Source organism: Phascolarctos cinereus, unplaced genomic scaffold, assembly GCF_003287225.1.
Source record: "Phascolarctos cinereus isolate Bilbo 61053 unplaced genomic scaffold, phaCin_HiC Scaffold_1;HRSCAF=81, whole genome shotgun sequence".
Taxonomy (NCBI): Eukaryota; Metazoa; Chordata; class Mammalia; order Diprotodontia; family Phascolarctidae; genus Phascolarctos; species Phascolarctos cinereus.
The window spans coordinates 168,373,521-168,395,244 of NW_027555514.1; the positions used below are offsets into that span (position 1 = coordinate 168,373,521).

General features: G+C 39.4%; 1 protein-coding gene across 2 annotated transcripts in view; it reads left to right on the forward strand.

The window, feature by feature from the left end:
* The window catches only part of SFMBT2 (Scm like with four mbt domains 2), a 302,167-nt gene that overhangs the window by 38,916 nt on the left and 241,527 nt on the right, over positions 1–21,724 (forward strand). For both annotated transcript variants that reach the window (XM_020965056.2, XM_020965057.2), the window contains exons 2-3: positions 11,442–11,594; positions 19,297–19,391. In XM_020965056.2, coding sequence (XP_020820715.1) covers positions 11,492–11,594; positions 19,297–19,391 — 198 coding nt within the window. In that variant the 5' untranslated portion in view covers positions 11,442–11,491. The remainder of the gene's footprint in view (positions 1–11,441; positions 11,595–19,296; positions 19,392–21,724) is intronic.

Here is a 21,724-nt window from a genome sequence, read left to right on the forward strand (position 1 = left end):
GCTTTTTCTTTTATTGATGTACACATTTAGAGATACAAATTTTCACCTATGGCTGCATCCCATAAATTTTATTATATCATCCCATAGTCGTTCTCTTTAATGAAATTATTGAATGTTTCTGTGATTTGTTCTTTGACTGACTCATTCTTTAGAATTATTTAGTTTTAGTTTATTTTTAATCTCTATTTTCATAGTCCTTTATTCAGTGTAATTTTTATCGTATTATGGTCTGAAAAGGCTGCCTTTAACATCTCTACTTTTCTGCTTTTGTTTGTGAGGTTTTTATGCCCTAATTTCTGGTCAGTTTTTGTGAAGGTGCTGTGTAGAGCTGGAAAAAAAAAGTATATTCCTTTGTATTTCCATTTAGTTTTCTCCAGAGGTCTGTCATATCTAACTTTTCTAAAATTCTCTTCATATCCTTAGCCTCTTTCTTATTTACTTTATGATTAGATTTATTTAGTTCTGAGGGTGGAAATTTGGGGTCCCTCACTAGTATAGTTTTACTATTTATCTCCTTCTGTAACATTTAACTTTTCCTTTAAGAATTTGGATGCTGTACCATTTGGTTCATGTATGTTTAGTATTTATATTAGTTCATTGTCTGTGGTACCCTTTTAATAAAATGAAGTTTCCCTGCTTAACTTTTTAAATTAGGTCTAGTTTTGCTTTTGTTTTGTCTGAGATGATGGTTCCTGTCTCTTCTCCTTTTTCTCCCTCCTCAGCTGAAGCATATTATTTTTACTCTGTTGTCTCTCCGTTTCAAGCATTTTTAAAAAAAAACATATTGTAGAATTCTGATTTCTAATCCACTCTGCTGTCTGCTTCCATTTTATGGGTGAGTTCATCCCATTTACATTTACAGTTATGATTACTAACTGTATTTCTCTCTATCCTCTTTTCCCAGTTTATCCTTTTCTCTCTCTTTTTGCTCTGTCCCTTCTCAAGTCTGTTTTGCTTCTGACCACTGCCTCCCTTAATCTGCCTTTCCTTCTGCCACCTACTACCCTCCTTCCTGCCCTCTCCCCACTTCCCTTTTCTTATTTCCTCCTCCTCTTCCTCTTACTTCCTTCCCTGTTAGGAAAGATAGAATTCTACATCCATCTTAGTGTGTATTTTAATAATTCCCTCTTTGAGCCAGTTCTGATTAGAGTAAAGTTCAAGTGTTGCTCTCTATCTTGCCCATTTCCCCCTCCACTGTAAAAGCTCTTCCTTGCACTTTTTTTATGTGAGATAATTTTTCCTGTTCTTCATATGTCAAAATCTTAAAGATTCCTTTAAAGATGTAGCTAGGGATATTTAAAAAATGGCCATGGAATAAGGCTTAAGCTGAGTAAATGTATGCTTAATAAAAGTGTTTCCCACTATCATAGAAGATACAGAATACAAATATAAGAGGGACTTCCTATAGATGGTAATGTTTTCTCCAGATAAGTAGGTGACATTGTGACAGTTGCACCAATACTGTAATTCTTTAAATTTTATTTTAAATTTTTTTACATCGCCTATATTTTTGAATGTTTCTTTCTCTCTCCCCTTCCCAGGGAGCCATCCCTTGTGCCAGAGATTAAAAAACAGGGAGGAAAATGGCAGCTCAGCAAAAATAACACTGTCTATGTCCAACTGTATGCAGTATTCCTCAACTGTAGTACCTCGTCTCGGTAAAGATGAGAGGGGCATACATTTTCTCAGCTCTTCTCCAGGGCCAAGCTTAATCATGATAATATTCTAGGGTTCCGTGCAACTAGTATATGGTATTTATCTGACACCAGAAGTAGCTAGAGAACCTTACCATTCTATTTGCACATTGTTCAGGGAATGCTTTGTGACTCTGATGGACAACTTTGAGGAGCATATGACCCATTGTTTTATGCCTCATCTATTATTGACATACAGTGGGCCACCACAGTTATGATTGATTTTATCTGTCATGTGACTGATTATGTAAGGTTTTTTTTCCCCCATTGGTTTTGAAGATACCTTTTTTTTGTTTTGTTTTGTTTTGTTTTGGCTAGGCATTGGGGTTAAGTGACTTGCTCATGGTCACACAGCTAGTAAGTGTTATGTGTCTGAGGTCAGATTTGAACTCAGGTCCTCCTGAATCCAGGGCTGGTGCTCTATCCACTGCGCCACCTAGCTTCTCCAAAGATACTGTTTCTTAAGAGAGGCTTTATGCTTGTCTTAGGCTCAACTGAGTGCAATGCTTTTTCAAAATTAGAAGTTGACAAACCAGGATCTGACAAAGCGAGACCTTATATTATGTTTGCCTCTCAGTTATGTCACCAATGAAGATGTAGTTTATTATAGAAATAAGTCTGTGACATTCTTCCCTTTTCCTTCATTTATATTCATCAAGGATTACTATTCCCTTAAAGAGTTTATAGGGATGAGAAGTTACATAGATGAGGAGATGGCTTGTAGGTTTAGGAATAAAAGGAATGTTAAAAGCCATGCTCATTTTATGGATAATAATAATAAAAAAAAACCAGACCTAAAGAGGTTATAAGTGACCTTCTGAAAGTCACATAGTTATGGGCCACAGCCAGGGTTGGAATCTAGGTCTGCTTATTTTCAGTTCCTTCAAAATTGTCACCTCTAGCACAAGTTTTTCCATGTGGTCCAGAAGTTTTCCTGATTTCCCCTATAGTACCATTGTCACTTTCTCATACAGTATGGTGAGGATATTGCAGAGTTAGAGTCCAAATGTGGTTGTTGCAATTTCAACGCCGATCAGTTTAGTCCACCATAGATGTGCCAGAAGATTTGGTTCATATGGTCTTTTTTTCCGATCATGCTTCCAGTTTCATCCGTAAACCTCTTGGGATGATCTTTCTTGACTGAGTTTCCCACCAAGCTCTCACCAAGGTTATCTTCTTCTCTAATGTTTTGTCTTGCTTTTCTCAGCCAAGTAGATTTTATCTTTCATTATCTTCGATACTTTGCAAATGTGCTTGTCTTCTGAATGGGTATTCTCATGGTTGCCACCTATGGTAGGATAATTGTTTGTTGTCTCTGATAGTTTTAGGCATATTCTCTTTCGTGGTGACTTTTTGGTATAAGTTAAACTTTCCAAAGAAATGGTGGTAATTTGAGTCAATGTTTTTGCTTGTATCTGTTTCTCATTTTGACGTAGTGTCTAGACGGTCTGCCCCGGAGTCAGGAAAACCTGGATTCAAGTTCCAGTTGTGACAGATGGTAGCTGTGTGACCTTGGGCAAGTCACTTTTAACTTCTTGGTACCACAGAGCAAGTACTGGGTCTGTTATGGTAGAGGGAGTCCCCTCCCTTACAGTTCCTACATTCTAGTGAAATCACAGGTCTGGTCCAATAGGAAAAATATCCAACAAAAATAATTTTTAAAATAAGTTTAAGCCACTAAGTAAGTTGTAATTTTCTGTGGTATTTGTATTGCCACCCATGAGTTCTGTTGGAAATTAATGATTTGCTACATTTAAATTAATGCCTCAGACAAACAAAACAAAACAGAAAATATCCCAGATTAACCTTTCTGCACCATCTGATTAGATTCAGTTGTATAAATATCATAACCATTAAGGAATAATAAAAGCTTCAGCTCTTAAAAAAAAAGGTGTCATGTTGGCCACTTATATTTAGTTGATTTATTATTAGTTAAATTTATGGAAACTTTCCTATTCTTAGCATTTTATTGTTTTCATCTCTCACCCCACCCCCTCCCTCTATGCCTCAGCAGATTTACTTTTCCAATTTTGTTTTGCTTAGGTTAATATTAAAGTTGCGTTATATTCCCTGAGGATATTGAAAGTGATGGCAGGAGGGTAGGAGCTTTTAATGTGGAGAGGATCTTGGAGGCAGTCAACCTTCAACCTTCTCATTTTTTACATATGGATAAACTGAGGCTCAGAGATGTTAAATGACTTTCCCACCATCCTACAGGTAGTAACTAGCAGAATTAGGAAGTAAACTCAGGTCTTTTGACTCTTTCCACTGTACTCTGGGGGTTGGGAAGGCACCTTCACTAACGGTGGAAAATATTGAAGATTACGACATTTTCGAGCAAATAATGATGGAGATAGAGCTATATACGACACCTTTCATTAGGATGTGCAGCCAGGGAATTTTGAGGGCAAATATTTGAATACTCAGTTATAAGGGATTTGATTTTATTTTTACGTATCCAACAAAAGAAACTAACACTTTACTTAAAAATTAACAAGTTAACCACTTAAAAACGCAAGCTTAGCAAAGGGCACTTTTAATCAAAGCCTTCGCCTTTTCCTAAGATTCAGGGTGACCTTTTCAACCTGATCTTGGCTGAAAAAATGGATCCTGTTCCCCTAGCAGCAGTGCCATTTCAGGACTGGTGGTCAGAGGTGAACTTCCTTGTACTTATTATCAACTATAGGCCTGGGAACATATTCTATAGGCTGAGCCATGGAAAACAAAATTGCAAGAGAAATTAAAGGGGGAAAAAATGTGCAATTGATTTTCCCCTGACCCCAGCTCCGTGGGATAGGGTTCTTTGGGCAGGACAGGGCCTCCTGAGGCCAACAGACAAGCCTAAACCTGTCTGACTCAGTTGGAGAAGAATTGGCCTCCTCCCAGCAAAAGCATCTTTGGACCAGTCGAGGCTACACAGAGAAGAGTCTGAAAAATGGTGGTAGTGGGGTCCTGGACCAAACCGGAACTTGATGGAAGCTGTGGAGGGGAAGCGGGTGGGAAGTGGAGGGAGGAAGGAAGCAAGAAGTAATGATGGAAGAAATTAGTTAAGGATGCAGCGACAGGCATCCACAGAGATTGGGATTGGGTTGAAATTGTTCCATCTGACAATGAACAAACAAAAGGAGGTTTACTTAGCTCTAGAATGGAAAGTATATTCATCAAAGAGCAGCTAGATGGCAGAGTGGATAGAGTGGTGGACTTGGAATAAGGAGGACCTGATTTAATTTCTTCCTCAAACGCCAGCTAGGTGTTCCTAGGAAAGTTACTTGACCTCTCTGTTCCTCAGTTATGTCGTCTGTAAGGAGGGGGTTGGACTTGATGGACTTTTAACGACTCTGGTAGCTCTGATTTATAATCCTGTGATGGAATATTATATTGATGCTGTGCCTTTCTGAACACAGAGGTAAGATGTGTTGTCAAGACTGAGGAAGAAGCTCCTAATTCCTTGTGGGCTGGCTTTTTGTACTTGAGTCACCAGCAAGCTTTGTCAGTGATTTCAGCCTTTGCCTAATGGCCCATTTAAATTTGGAGGAAAGTTTCCAATACTTTTTTTTTTTAAAGGAAATTGGGGGTAAGTGACTTGCCCAGGGTCATGCAGCTAGTAAGTGTCTGAGGCTGGAATTGAGCTTAGGTCCTCCTGATTCCTGGGCTGATGCTCTATCCACTGCACAACTTAGCTGCCCCTCAATACCTTTTTAAAGGAAGAACTAACTTAGCCTTTGGGGAAGGGGATGATGTAGCTATTGCTCCTACAACATGGAGAAATCCCTTGTGAAGGTGTAAAGGGGTTTTTGTCTTTGGAAGCTGTAACTTAAGCTCTTGTGTAGTCCTTCCCAAGAAGAATTCATTTCAGGACTGTCTATTTGGGGAGAATGGGACAGGGCATATTATATTATGTCTGGACCTCTACCTGCTAAAACATTTTCTATGTTTCGATGAGCGTAATCTAATGAACATTTACAGAACAAATAAATATAGGTGAGAGCTAGGTAAAATGAACGCCAATGACGCCCTTGAAGGGAGAAAGGCAAGGGGAAGAGATGTTGCAAATGAAGTTGGATGGAAAGGCCAGATCATGTCGCTGATTCTCCTGTATTGGAGCCAATGGTGGACTTGATAAATATTTCCTGAATACAAGTGGATAGTAAAGGAAAGCGGTTCAGTGTTTAAGGAAGCTGCATTTGAAATCCGAGATAGGTGGGCTCAAGTCCCAGCCTCTTTACTTGTTGGGTGACTCAGCCTCAGTTTCCTTGAAGATGAAATAGAGATAATGATATGTCCACTGCCTGCTTCACAGGTGGTTGTTGGGAAAGCTCTTTGGAAACTGCGAAGCATCATATCAATATTATTTTCATTTTTCTTCCATGATTTACTATATAGTTCTGTCTTCCTCCTTCCCACATTCTAGCAGCATCTCTTAAAGTGTTCCCTGTTCCCTGCTACTCCCCATCCATATTACCAAGAGTTGTTTTCCTGGAGAAGACATTAGTAGGGTCATGCCACGAGCAAGCTGGGCAAATTCCCGTGATGTCAGGCAACTTAGTAGAATTTTTGAGGGGAAGGTGAGCCACTGGTCTCCTTTGTACCCTAAACACAGCTTCCCTTTTCCCTCTGTGAAGCATAGGTCATGGTGTAGTTCACCGGTATGGTCTAGTTAATGGCTCTGTTGCTTATAATGGTTAAGGCCTGCTCTTGCGTTGATCCATATATCCAGCAGTGCCTAGCACACACAATACCTTGCTCCTCAGGAGGTAGGCACTCATTAAAATGTCTCTTGATCGATCACAGTTGCAGTGAGTGACTTGCACCCAGTGATTTTAGTGTTTTTTCCACACACCCTGTTATCCCGAGGACATTAGTGATGACACAGTATGTACTATAGTGGACAGCATCATTGATCCTTAAACGTAGGGAAAATAGGAAATATTAGAATAGGAAAACTCAAGGAAAATGAGTTTAAGGAAAATAGGAAAGAATAGAAGAATATAGGGAATTAGAGTTTTGGTATTAGTGGCAGACCCTTTGTACCTCGTCACTTGATGTTAATGAGGGGCTGTAGCATTTTTAAATTATTTTAAGGAAACTAGGAAATGATAGAAACATATAGGAAGTTAGAGTTGATCTTAATGGTTGGCCATGTCTCATCTGGGCACTTGATGTTAACGGAAGGTTTTAGCATTTCAGGTAACTCCAGGTAGAGTTGATGAAACCTCTGTACTGTTTTGGAATGAGGAAGCCTCCACCCCCCCGGCTGTGCTGGTCTACCCATCCATTATTGGTCCAATCATGGCATCTCTATTTCTACTCTTTATTTTGACTACAGGAAATCTGTAACAAACAACCTGTGCTCTCCTTTGCGGTGGTAAAGTGTGTCAGGGGGAGCGGTAATTCCAGTCAATCATGATCATTCTCTCTAATCCCAGGGTGTCTCTGCAAAACCTCTCATGTACTTCAGCTTATCTCACATCATGGCTAGTGAACAAGATCTAGTCATATGTCTGGAGTGGTCAAGAGATACAGAGAATAGAAGGTTGAAGGAACTGGGGATTTTTATTGAGTTTTTGTCAGTGGTGGTGGCTAGGCAGTGGAGTTAAGTGACTTGCCCAGGGTCACACAGCTAAGTAATTGTCAAGTATCTGAGGCTGGATTTGAACTTGCGTCCTCCTGACTCCAGGGCCGGTGCTCTATCCACTATGCTACCTAGCTGCCCCGAACTGGGAATTTTTGGCTGGAGGCAGAATAGACTTGGGCAAGAAGGCTGTCTTCAGTTTTGTGAAGGTTCTTCTTTGGACATACTCTGCTTGGCCTAGGAGGACAGACCTAGGGGCAGAGGGTGGAAGTTGCAGAGAGGCAGATTTAATCATGATGTTAGGAAGGGAATTAGAACTCTCCAAAAGTGGAATGTGCTGCTTGAGGGAAAGGTGGATTCACCCTCGCTTCAGGGGAAGGCCAAATGACCTTTTATTGGGGATACCATAGAGAGGATCTGTCATGAGGCATAGGCTATGACATCTGAGACCCCTTCCAACTCCGGGAATTCTCAAAGTGGTCCCTTGACCCAGGTTATCCCCTCCTGCCTAGCTTAAAGATGCCAGTGTGATGACCAGTCTGCAGTTTTTAAAATAGGTCTTCCCCAATAGGATGTTATCTTGGAACTTTAAATATATGTATATATGCTATATTAAACTGCTTTAGCTGATGTTTTACTTTAGTTAATGTTTTAATTTGGAACTCGCTCCCTAAAGGGATTTTTTTGGTGAAAGGTATGATTAACAAAACATCCACATATATATGTAAATGGTAAGGGAATACAATGGGGAGAATGCAATTTTGCCCTATCAGCATATGAATGATTTAGAGAACTAGGGTTCCCAGAGTAAATATTTTCTGTTCCCAGTACTGTGTATATGAATGTCCTCTGTTAAACCCTCTGTTAAGCCCATCTGTCCATTAGGCAGTTTCCTTTTAATTAATTATATTTAGGAACTAATTGTTCAGGAATGTTGTTGTTCAAGTTGTTTTTAGTCATGTCTGAGTCTTCATGACCCAATTTGGGGTTTTCTTGGCAGAGATATTGAAATGATTTGCCATTGCCTTCTCCAGCCCATTTTGCAGATGAGGAAACTGAGGCAACCGGGGTTTAGTAACTTGCTCAGAGTTAGGTAATAGTAGACTTGTACCCACTCTGGGATTGTGAAGAAAGTGAGCTTCTACTTTTGGGGCAAATGGTTTCTGTGATATTGCCTTTATTGTCAGTTGTCTGTGTTAGACTGTAAGCTTATTGAGAGATGAGAGTTAAATATTTAAATTGCTCAGTAGCACAATTGATAAAGTGTAGGGCGTGGAACTGGAAAGATTCACTCTTTGTGAGTTCAAATCTGGCCCAAGACACTTACTAGTTGTGTGACCCTGTTTGCCTCAGTTTCCTCATCTGTAAAATGAGCTGGAAAAGGAAATGGCAAATCACTCCAGTATCTTTGCTAAGAAAAAAACTCCAAAATGGAGTTATAAGGAGTTGGACATGAATTAAATGACTAAACAACAAAAACCACCCTGATTATAAGATACTTTTTTTGGGGCAGTCAGTAAGACTCATCTTCATCAGTTCAAATCTGGTCTTAGAACTTCATAGCTGTGTGACCCAGGGCAAGTCACTTAACCCTATCTGCCTCAGTTTCTTCATCTGTAAAATGAGCTGGAAAGGAAATGGCAAACCACTCCAGTGTCCTTGCTGAGAAAACTGCCCAAAATGGTATCTCAAGGAGTCAGATATGACTGAAATGATTGAACAAAGAACATGCAGCATAATGCTACATAGAGTACATGCAGTTTCTTATTGTACTAAGCTAATGTTTAGTGATGGTTTACATAAGCCCTTAGGAAATTTATTGTTCTGGTCATTCTTCAGTTCCATGTATTTGCCTCCCATTTTATTGATTTTTGCAGTTTCATATCTTTTGCAGCAGTGGGAAGCTCAGGGAGTATTATAATGAAACAACATTGATATTACAATGAAAGTGTCAGCTTCTGTCCAAATTGATCTCTGTCTCAGATTCTGTCTCTTTTCTCTTTCTCTCTGTTTAAAGGAATGTTATGTATCAACTCCTTCCCCAGGAACTTCCTAATCATTCACTGATAAACCTTTGTTGTAGTCAGTTAAAGAAAAAAGCAGTGTGATATAGGGGAAAATGCAGTCAGGGAATAAATACTTGGGTTTAAATAAAACAGACCCTTTCTCAGCAGTGCGATCAAGAGCAAGGCACCTGCCTTCTCTGAGATGCCTCATCTTTAAAACAAGAGATAATGATACCTGTAGTGTTTACTACTCCATAGGCTCATTGAGAAGATCAAATGATGAAAAGTATTTATAGGGCTTTTGCAAACCATAAAATGCTGTGTAACTGTCAGCTATTAAAGGAGGAAAAAACCAGTGTTATTAGGTGACTTGCCTAGCATTATAGAGCTGGTGTTGAAACTCTGGCTGTCTGTGAAATCAATTAGGATGATTCTTTTAAATTTTGGCTGAGTTAATAATAATTATCATTATCATTATTATAATAATATATCTTCTCCCCTCCCCTGACTCTTCTAGTCCCTCCCTCCCCCCACCCCACCCTCTCTTACTGGCAAGTTGGGTTCACAGAGAGCAGAGTATTACTGTTCTCTTCTAGGTGCTAGGAATAACCCTGAGGGATTGGAGGCTTCCAATAATGTTGCTCAGGAGTCCCCACTGGGTATACCACCCTGTATCGATCAGCCATTTGACATCAAATAGCTTTTATAAGGTGATATTTACTGAGATGGCATAGCAAGAATTATAGTTACAAAATAATTCAGTAAACTGAGAAGCACATGCCCCCCTGAGAGACCCTGGTCGAATTTAAAGTATAAACTTGTATGTGGAAAATGTGGGGCTGAGGAGTGCCTCTCCACTCCTGGCTTTGGAAGGCCTTTTCTCCCTTTGAGGAGTTCCCACTGGTTGGGGCTGATGAACTAGTTATCCCCTGAGCCAGGCTGCCTTCTTGAAGGGCCTGGTGTTTTGACAGAGGGGCCAGGCCACTGCGGGGCTGAGCCAAGCCAGGTTGGTCAGTGAATATGCTGGGTCCCTAAATGGACTTGGTTGCTCCTGCCGCTATTAACTCTAGTTATCAGTGAGACTCTCCGATAGCGCTTTCCAGCTCACGGATCACCTAGGTACTTTCATCTCAGGATGCTCATTCACAGGAAAGAGTAAGCATAAAAGAATCCAGAGGCACCATCGACCAGGTAGAGGGGGAGGCAGATAGTTAACCTGATAGTAAACATTTATTAAATTCAGGGGTTACCGAGAGAGGCAAAAGATGGTCTCTGCTGTCAAAGAGCCCACAGTCTAAATGGTGAGACACAATGCAGACAACTACAAAAGGGAAGGGTATGTGGATCCTTTTGTGCCAGGGTTCAGTTCTGGCCCCAGTCCCATTTGAGTTATCGTTCCTTCTGACTCTTCAACCAACCACAAAACGCTTCTTCACCATATAGCACCTGCCGCCCTCAGTTGCTGTAGGCAGCCACGTGTTATACAGAAACTACCCAGACGACATTTCTCATGCACTTTAATACCAACTAGGGAGGGTACACCCAAGCCCTCATTGGTCAGCCCCTCCATTACAACAATAATAGCTAACATTTCTGTATTAACTTTAAAGTTTCCAAAGTTCTTAAAATATATTGTCTTGTTTGATCGTGACAACAACCCTTTGAGGTAGATGATACCATTATCCACATTTTACAAAGTGACTTGTCTGGGGTTGTGCTTCTGATAAGTAGCCTAGGCAAGACTGAAACTGTCGTCTTCCTGACTCCCAAGCCCAGCACTCTATCCGCTACGCTGACTATCGTGTGAATGGTGGGAATCACCTCTTGGTAAGATGGCGGCAGCCTATCCTGAGAGCTGGATGAAGTTATGAGTTTGATCATGTTCTGTTCTGTTTTAATGAAATGACCCCAGGATTTCTCATGCCTAGGGAGTCTTCATTAGTCAGAGTACTTTACATTTTACTACTACTACTACTACTACTACTACTACTACTACTACTACTACTACTACTACTACTACTACTACTACTACTACTACTACTACTACAACAAATGCAGTAGGACAAGATTTCCTCTTCTGGAGAAATAGGAAATGTGTCAACTTGATGAACATGTCCTAAATACATGACTCTGTTGTCCTGAGTGTTGCCTTTTTTTTTATTTTTAAAGGAAACTCTTTCTACAGGATGAAATAGAGAGCAAAAGATAGTTTTCCTTGAATGGAGAGCAGTGTGTCTTTGGTTTCCAACATGCAAGAGACTTCACATTTGTCATTGGAGAAATGTAACAGTCCAGCCAACGGTAACAATGAATATGATTCAGGTGAGTTGATTTATCCAGGTTCATTTTACTATTTGAGTTACAAAATCATTATGTTTTTTTTTTTTTCTTGGAATGGGAGGAAGATAATTCCAGTTTTATGTAACTAAATTGAGCAATCTTTTTCAAACTCACATATTGCCCATTTTGGATGGTTTGCTTTCATGTTTTTAAAAGTATGCCTTTAGAGTTTTGCAAGCTGACATTTAAAATTACCTTCACTCCCAAATCTGAGAACATCTAACATGAAAAGTAATTAATAATTTATAAGAAAGTTAAAAGTTGCAAAATTTGCAATGAATCCTCTTTCCTTACTTTTCTTCCCCTCCACACCCACCCCTCCTCTAACCATATAATCTAAGAGGAAACGTCTTCATTTGAATCCTAGCATTTTTCATATTAATAATAAATGATATGGAGCTGAGGGAATAGTTTCAGGAAGGCTAAAGTCTAGAATGAGCTGAAGTTCCAGGAAGAAGCTAGGGATAGCAAAAGGACCTATCTTTAAAGGGTATGTTCAGAGCAAATAGATTTTCGGGAGAGCTGGGTCCACTGTTGAGAGGGGGTTGGTGCAATGATAGACAGCAGAGGGAAAGCAGACAATTACCCAATTTCTATTTTGGTTCTGTCTTCACTATCTAGGAGAAAATTATGTAGGTAGGAAATTTAAGCCCAGGCTAGGTGAAGAGATAGTAATAGAACACCTGACTATTTGTGAGTAAAAGTTTGTTGGTGCAGGCAAATTATTTCTCAGAACACTGAATGAACTTGTAGATGAGCCCACTGAATTGGTGCCACTATTCTCTGTGTAATTGTGGAGAATGAATGAGTTTCCAGAAGGCTGGAAACAGTCATATATTGTCCTGGTTTTTAAAAAGGTGGGTTCTAGATGGCAAAGTGATAAATGGAATTGAAGTCATAGTTCCTTGATTTGAATTCTGGCTTTGTCACCTCCCTGGAGCTCGGCTTTCTCTTTTGTATAGTGAGGCAATTGCACTGCCACTAATTGAACTACGTGACCCTCAAGGTCATTTCCAGTTCCACTATGAAAATTGTAGATGGTAATCTTGACATCAATCCCTAGAAAAATTTTGGAATGGGTTGTTAAAAATGAATGGCTTGTAGACACTTAAAGATCCTTGAGGTCCAGCCGGGATTTGTTCCCCAACAGGAAGTAGTTCATGCTAACTTCATTCCTTTTTTGATGAGGTCTTTAGACTGTTAGATTAGGGAAATGCTCTGAGAAGGCAGTGTATGGATTTCAGCAAGACATTTGACAAGGTTCTTTCATGAAATCCTTATGGACAAGATGAAGAGACTGTGTGAAGGGTATATAGCCCAGGAAATGAGGTTTCTAAATGAGAGTTGATTAAATGGATCAATGTCAACTTACAGGGAAGTCTAATGATATGTCTCGGGGCTTTTGTCTTGGACAGATCTTGCTGAACACATTTGTCAGTGACATAGATAAAGACATAGGATTATCAAATTTTCACAGAACACAAAGATGAGAGGGGTAGCTAATGTGTCGGAAGAGAAAGTCAGAACTCAGAAGGACCGTGGCTGGATAAAATAAAGGCCTGAAACACCATCTGTAGAAGGGACATTTTGAAACTGGCTGATAATTTGTTAAATTTTCAGTGTGACAATTTACACCTTGGGAATCTGCAAAGGCTGCAAATTGGGCTTGTTTTGTTTTGTTGATTGTCTAGCTACTTAAGAAAGTGATGGATAAAATGTTAATTAATAATGCTGATGAAACTTATGGTAGGTAAATTTTTTGGGGAGAGGAAGAGCTGGTTGTTAAACATTTACTAGCATACCCTTGCTGTGGAGCTGTAGCAGTGAGGAAAAAAGAACAGTGGAGACAAATTCCTCTCCCAGTGGAAATTTCTAGAAGAATTCCTTTTTGACCGAATCTTTAGGAATGATACAATCAGGCCGAATATCTCATTAATGCTATTTAACGTCTCTTAGTTCCTTAGTTCTAGGGCTACAACTTATAGGAGGCCTTTCTGGAACCGCTGTCCCATTAACCTTCCCACTCCTGTGCAGTGAATAGAAGCCTGAGCCCTGAGTTCTAAGCCAGCCTCAGACACTTTGCTAGTTGTGTGACTCTGGGCAAGTTACTTAACCTGTTTGCCTTAATTTCCTCATCTGAAATGTGAATAATAATAGTATCTGGCTGTTAGTTGTAATGGGGCAGCTAGGTGGCACAGTGGATAGGGTGCCAGGCCTGGAGGTAGGAAGACTCATCTTTGTGAGTTCAAATCTGGTCTCAGATAGTGACTACATGTGTGACTCTGGGCAAGTCACTTAACCCTGTTTGCCTCAGTTTCCTCATCTGCAAAATGAGGTGGAGAAGGAAATAGCCAGCTACTATCTTTCCTGAGAAAGCTCCAAATGTCACAAAGAATTGGACACGATTAAAAAAAAATGACTGATTAGTTGTTGTGAGGATCAAATGGGATAATAATTGTAAAGTGCTTAGTAAACGTTCTCTAAATGTTTTCATTATTGTTAACATTATGATGATTATCATCCCCCAGTGAATGAAGGGTCCTTAAAGGCAGGTAGTGTCCATTTTGGCTTGAGGATTGAGCTGAATTAGTGTATTTTTCTTTCTGGTATGCTTTCAAGTTTTTCATAAGTCTTTTTTTTTTTCCCTGTGCTTACTGAGCGTGGTGGTTTTCAACTCTTAAAGCTTCTGGCTTTGACCATATCTTGCTTAGCATATCACTCCCAAGCCATCTGCCTTCTGTTGTGGCTGGGCCCCTTTCCACGAGAAGCTTTCTAAAGCCTTTAGAAGCCAGCTAAGCACCGGCTTTTCACTTTTATGAAACCTTAACTGTTTCCTTCTGCTAAAGTGCTTTCTTCTATTCATTAATGACCCTATCATGTTAAGAAATATTATACCTCTTCTACTTGAGGTCAGCCTCCTGTTCAAGGAAAGTCTGCTCTGACGTGGTTTATGGATTCAGGTACACCATGGTTCTGTAGGCAGCTTCCTCCCCCCCCCCGGTTATGCTTGTTGGATTGCTGAAAGCATGTATATAATATATATGATATGATATGATATGATATGATGTAGGTTTTAAGGTTTGTAAAGTGCTTTACATGTTACTTTATTTGATCTTCAGGAAAACCCTGGGAGGTAGGGGCTATTATCATTCCCATTTTACAGAGAAGGAGAGTGGTTAAGTGACTTGCCTAGGGGATCACAGGAAATAAATATTAAGAGTTGAACTCAGGTCTTCCTGACTCCCAAGTGCAGTCCTCTGTGCATTGTGCCACCGTGTCCTTACAATTCATGCTGTTTCCTGTTATTTTGCCTTCCCATTTGCATCAGGCAAGCCCTTAGTGGTTCTCCCAACAAAAAAGAGGCTTTGTGAAAGTAGAAATGGGTGTTAGAATAAGGCACTGGGGGCAGGAACAAAGCCAGTCACTTTGTAGACAGGCAGCGTGAGATGCCGCCTTGGATGCGCAAAGGCATGGGTGAATCCTAATGTGGTTTCAACCTTTGATGACAGATATATTCAAATACGCTAATACATTAAGCACTAAAATTCGACACTTGTTAATAAAAATCAACCCTTTTCAGTTCTGAAGCCAGCTTTAGAAAGCTTGCTCAGTATTAACTGGGAGTCTCTGATAATATTGAGTACTGTGCAGATGTATGCTGTATACAGAGCCTATCTGGTGGTCTATATGGAATCTGACAAATCCATACCGTGCATCCCCGTACAGGTATTTTAAGCAAACGTAGCCAGGTTTAAATGACCCCAAACCTCTGATACTTTTTCTTTGTAACTTGGGAGTCCAAACAACTGTGTCTGTTGTGACATGGGGCATATATAGCAAGCTCTTTTTCTTTCTCATCGTATGACTTATTTCCTTCAATCCTGAAGAGAATGTAGTCCTTTTCAGACAAAATCTTGGGACGAAGGAAGGGAAAAGCTAATCTGCCCTGTTCCTAGTGTGTTTCTCCCATGTGTATATCTCTCTGCCTGTTGCTGGTCAGGAAACTGCTGTGATTCCTGACAGTGGTGGTTTTTCTGAAGCAGAACTTCAGGTTAAAACAATGGACTTGGAGCCTCATTAACAATCTCTTTCCTTCTCCTGTCCTGGTCTCTTTTCCTTAAGAAAGCTCAAATAATAGTGAGGATCAATAACTGACACCCAAGCCCTGTAAATGAAATAGGCACAACATAAAATTACTCCTCGTCCTGTGAACATGGGCGACGTGCCTGGAATGAGCACAAATAGATGAGGTAGCCTAGGAACTGAAGACCTCTCCAGCAGACAAAATTGACAGCATTATCACAAGAAGCACAAAGAAGGAAATACACTAAAATACAATTTCTGGGAATTCTCAGCTCCTTCAATTTCTATGTGATAAAAGCAAGCAAAACAATATTCTGACACAGTGATAAATGGATTGCTTGACATTATTTTTACAGACACAATAAATGTAATTTCCTGATGAAGGCTGTAGATAAAATGTTGATGTAAATTCAGACTTAGGGGAGTGTCAGGATGAATAGGCGGCCTGTCTTTTTTTTTTTTCTTCAGTGATGGGAATATATCAACCATTGTATTCCTTGGATTTTTCTGTATGGGAAGGAAGAAATCAAGACTTATGGGAAAATTTACATCTTTTAACTGAACCCCTTACTCATTTTGGTATTCAATTTAATATGGTACTGAATTGATTCATTGCCTGTTTTGTGAAATGATTCAAGTAGGACTCAACAGTGGTCTTTCTTCCCCAGTCTGCCCTAATTTAATTTTATAACTTACAAAAATGGCCTTTATTAGGATTTTCCCAGGAATCTCAGCCAGCTTTCTGAAACTGTGACAGGTGCCTCAAGGGCCATTGCATATAATTGTACCAGTGTGGAGAGCCCTGCCCATCAGAAAGAGAAGTCTCAGTTCTTTCCTCAAAGCCTTGGCTTTATCTGATGTATAGATATGTTCAAAGGTTATCTCCTCCCATGGGATGGCTAAATCTTTTTTGTACTGTACTAAAACGTTACCAGCTCACACTCAGTAAGTTTTCAAAAAGAGGTGGAAAAAAATAAAAGCAGTGACATCATCCAGAAACTCTCCAGGTGAGAAGCCTTTTGCCTTACCTGATTTCAGTTGCTTTTTTAATCTCCCAACATTTCATTTGATGCCATTCTGAAAGCTTTCCAGAGATCAGGAGCCGATCACCATTTCCTTCTCAGTATTTACTGTTCTTTCTTTCTAAGGCTGCATAGATTGAATTCTCATTGACAGCCTAAGGGCTGAAGTATAATTGAATAAAATAATGTTATTAGTTAATATAAAAGAGCATAGACATATAAACATGTTCTTTCTTTTTCACTCCCCGCACCCCCAATTAGTTCCTACTTCTTCACTCAGGAATATGTTGTAGTTTTAAAATTAAACTTGATGTGAGGCAGTGGTGTAGATAGGCACTGGTCTTGGGAGTCCGGAAGACTTGGTTTCAAATCCCGCTTACTAGCTGTATGACACTGGGCAAGTCATTAAACTCTGTCTGCCTCATATTTCTCATGAGTATAATGGGGTGGTAGTGGTTTGGACTCCTCTACAGTCCTTTCTGGTCTTAGATCTATGATCCTAAAAGTATCTTTATTTGACAATGAAATCCATCCAAACCTTTTTTTTCCCTTTTGTGAAAACACATATATATATATCCCAAGTTGTTTTGGGAAGGTAAGTGTGGATTTCTTTTTTATATTAGTAATTTAATAATCTGGTCGTGCAAATAGTTCTCTTGTCTTCCAAATCAGGAGACATCAGTGATTACTGTTGATTAAGGTCCCTGTTTTTCTTTAAAACTGAGGAGCTATGAGGGGCAGCTAGGTGGCACAGTGAATAGAGCTTTGGCTTTGGAGGCAGGAGGACTCAAGTTCAAATTCAGCCTCAGACACTTGACACTTATTAGCTGTGTGACCCTGAGCAAGTCATTTAACCCTGATTGCCTCACCAAAAAGCAAAACAAAACAAAACAAAAAAAACTGAGGAGCTATGGGTCTTTCTTAATGTGATTTTTGATGAATTTTCGCTATGTTAATAAGAAAGTTTTGTTGAATAGCTCCTTAGTTCGATGCTTGCCGTGTGGTGGGCACCTAAATGCTTATTGATTTGACTAGTGGAGGTGACTATCAGAATTTCCTGGATAAAATGTTTGAGTTTAAGAAATTTATAGATCAGTTACAAAAACTTGCTCTGAGTTTATGTGGTCTTATGTTGCAAATGTTTTGTGCTCTTTATTTGGCATTTCTCGATGATGTGTCTTTATAGAATTTACTGGTCTCATCAGGAAGCATACAAATTGAACGCAAATTTTAAAATGTGAGGAATACCAAATTTGCATGTAGTCTTATGGTCAGTTACTGTAAGACATGGTCTTAACTCTCAAGGAATTTACATGCTAGCATTGGGAGACAACGCACACATGTAAGTAGATACAAGATAGCTGCAACCTATAATAAATTGAGAAAATTCCTGGCAATGAAAGAATTCTTTCTAGATATATGTCATAGGTAATTGCTCACCAAATTTTGTAGGTAGATTTTATAGTAAGTTTGTTAAGTGACAACACGAGATCAAAATTCTGTCAAGGATGAAAGGTTATAATAGATGGTTTCAGGCTCAGCGCCGTTTTATATATTTATTTGTGTTTCCTATTTTCCTATTTTTTTTTAAGGCAGTTGGAGTTAAGTGACTTGCCCAGGGTCACACAGCTAGTAAGTGTCAAGTGTTTGGTCTGAGGCCGCATTTGAACTCAGGTCCTCCTGACTCCAGGGCCGGTGCTCTATCCACTGCGCCACCTAGCTGCCCCCATTTTCATATTTTTGGATAGTTAACTCCCCTTCCTTAGACAGTTGGGTCTTTTGTTGGGACCTTTTTTCTAGTGAGAATGGCATCATTGTGTAGCATTAAGAACTGTGGAACCGGGGTTATTGGAACCTTCAGGTCTGGTGCTGGTCCTGCCAGCAGTTAACCAGTGTAATTAATCTTCATTTAGTCCAATTAATTGTTTGTCTATTGTAGGCCTTCAATAAATATTCCTTGAGCAAAATGACTATAACCTCTGTTACAGTTACAGTTTCCTTGTCCATAAAATGAAGATTTTTAATCACCCTAAGAAAGCTCATTCTATTTGCAATACTCTGCAAAGAACCCGATATACTGCTGAGCACATAGTAGATTCAGTAAATACATAAAGTTAAGAGGAATGAATAAAAATGTCAGAGTGCTCCTGTGTGGAGAGAGACTCCTTATTGCTTCTTTGATTCCTATGGTCATCCCTTTGAAGTCTGACGTAACTACATTTGATAACTCCAAACCAGTGCACTAAAGCTTAGCAGAGTTGTCAGTGAAATACTGGAGAGCAACTTGTTTGTTTTTAGAAAGCTTGTTAAAACCTTGACTCTAATAGGACCTCCAAGTGGAATTTCTTCATGGCTTCGTTTCCCCAGCAGTCATCTTGATAACCAGCAAACCAAAACCACGTGCAGAATCCAACAAAATCCCTTTAAGCCAGTGCATTAGTTTTTCTTGTATGAAAGATTTTTCTAGTCTGACCGAATTGCTCTTGCCTTTACTTATTTCACTATGGAATTAATATTTTCATGTATTTCAGGGCATTTGATCTTTGGTTTAAAGTTTGTCGCATTTTGTTTTTGAACAGATGAAGGTTCAAGCGTGGAAGATCCTGACTTTAATTGGGGTGAATATTTGGAAGAAACAGGCGCAGTTGCTGCCCCTCATACATCATTCAAACATGTATGTAAAAGCATCTTTCTTTCTTTTTTCTTTTTTTTCCTTCTTGCTTTGCATTTAGGTGGTTTAGGGCAAGTGCAGAAATAGATGCTAAACAGTGACCAAGAAGGAAAGAGACGTTGAAGAGTAAAGTATGGAAGGAAACTCAGCTGTTTGTTGTTTGTTTTGAGAAGCAGAGCTGACAAGTAAATGTGAGGAATCCGGTTTTACCTGCAAAGGGTCTATGATAGAGAATTCTCTCGTCCTTAAAAATAATATCATCCTCATTGCCCTCAGGTAATACTGATTTAAACATACCAGCCTAGACTGTAAACTTACTTAGTGTTTTTCTTCTCAGACGTCATAGAACCTAAGCGCGTAGTTTAGCAATGGTGGGCACTCACTCGGTGTATGTTGACCAGCTGCAGATGGTAGTGTGCTGGGTGTTGTGCAAAACAAATTAGACAGATGTTGTCCCTGCTCTCGAGGGGCACACAGCCTGAGGCAGGTGCCATCAATATGGACAAACAGAAAGTCTGCAAACTGAATGAGTAGTTCTAGGGATGGTCTGTTAAAACAACCAAAACTAGACAAGATATTTGTTCAGTGTTATTTTATACACTCTTACTTGTGTACAAAAGTGTTCTCTTATGTGAATATACACAACTTTGGGTCAGGTAGATGGCGATGAGAGAGTTTTGCTTTAAAAAATGTTTTATTGATTCCTTTTGTTTTTTACATCACAGTTGTTTCTGAATACTCCTCATCCCTTGTACAAAAATAAGCATTAGGTAAAATTCTGCAGCTGAGGGGCCCTAGCCTCCCTACTGAAAGGAAGAAGGTGGGTTTCCTGTTTCCTGGGACCAAGACCGATCATTACAATAGGAGAGTCTCATCCTTGTTTTAGCTGTCTTTTGGTTTCTGTTGTCACTTTATATATTGTTCTCTGGATTCTGCTCACTTGTCTGCAGCAACTTACATAAATCTCCCCATACTTCTCCAGTTTTCTAACATTTACCTTCTTATTATAATTCTTAGATTGTAAATTCCTTGAAGGCAGGGACTGTCTTTTGCCTTTTTGTATCTCTAGCACTTAGCACAGTGCCTGGCACACAGTAGCTGCTTAATAAATGTTTATTGATTGCTTGATTATGGTGCAGTATTATTTTATTGAATTAATCTACCACAGTTTATTCTGCCATTCCCCAGTTGTTGGGTACCTCCTTGACTTCCGGTTTTTGGCTTCTACTAAAAATGCTGCTGTGACTGTATACACATATATGGGGCCTTTTTTTGTTTTGTTTTTTTCTTACTGACCTCTTTGGGGATATAGCCAGTGTTGGGATATTTGAGTCAAAGAGTATGAACAGTTTAATTACTTTTCTTGCAAAGTTCCAAATCGTTTTCCAGAGTAGTCGCATAGATGAATCTACAACTGCCCCAACAATGTGTTAGAGTGCCTGTCTCTTTGAAGTTCCCAAAACATTAACTGTTTTTGCCTTTTGTTATCTTTTGCCAGTTTGGGAGGGTGTGAGGAGAGTGGTTTTGATTTGTATTTGTCCTAATGCTAATGTGAAGCCTTTAAAAATATGGTTGTTGATGGTTTACAATTTCTTTGAAAACTGTTCACATCCTTTGAGTACTTGTTGGGAGAGGTTTGAAAGAAAGCCTGTAGATTGGATTTAAAGAATTTTGTATAGTTCATTTTAAAGAACAGGGTTTATTGGCTCTTCCATCTAGTGGGGATGGTAGTTGGGTGGTTTGGGGTCATGGAGTCACTTTTTCTCGACTATGTAAGAAGTCTCATGTGATGACTTTGAAATGGAAAGCTTTATTTTTCCTGTTCTCTTTTCTATTTCTATATACTTGTACCTATTCTTTCCATCAGGGTGTTTACTTTTAGTCTGAATATATTTGTTAATATTTTCCAACTTGAGATCCTAGTAGCTTTTAACTTTAAGCATAGTGGCTGAGGTTCAGCGGTCAAAGCAGGAGATTCTTGTGTGGTTAGAAGTACTCAGTTATAAGTCACTATGAATTTATATAAAATTTGTTGAATCTGAGCCAAAGAAAACAGTCCTTATCATTAATATTGTTTCTCCATAGAGTACAGATGACATATTCACCAGTGGACAAGCATCCAAAGAAAGCACAATCCTTTTCTTAATTGGATTATTACTAAAATAAGGAAATTGTATTTAGCAGCATTATAGAGGAAGTTAAGCTTCAGGATATGTGCTTTTCACTGTAAATTTATAACTATAAACATTGCTTTGTAGGTAATAGGAATTTGTCTGAGGAACACATTTTTTTCTGGGGCAACTTTCCCAAATGTTTAGGGCAAAAATTGATCTGAG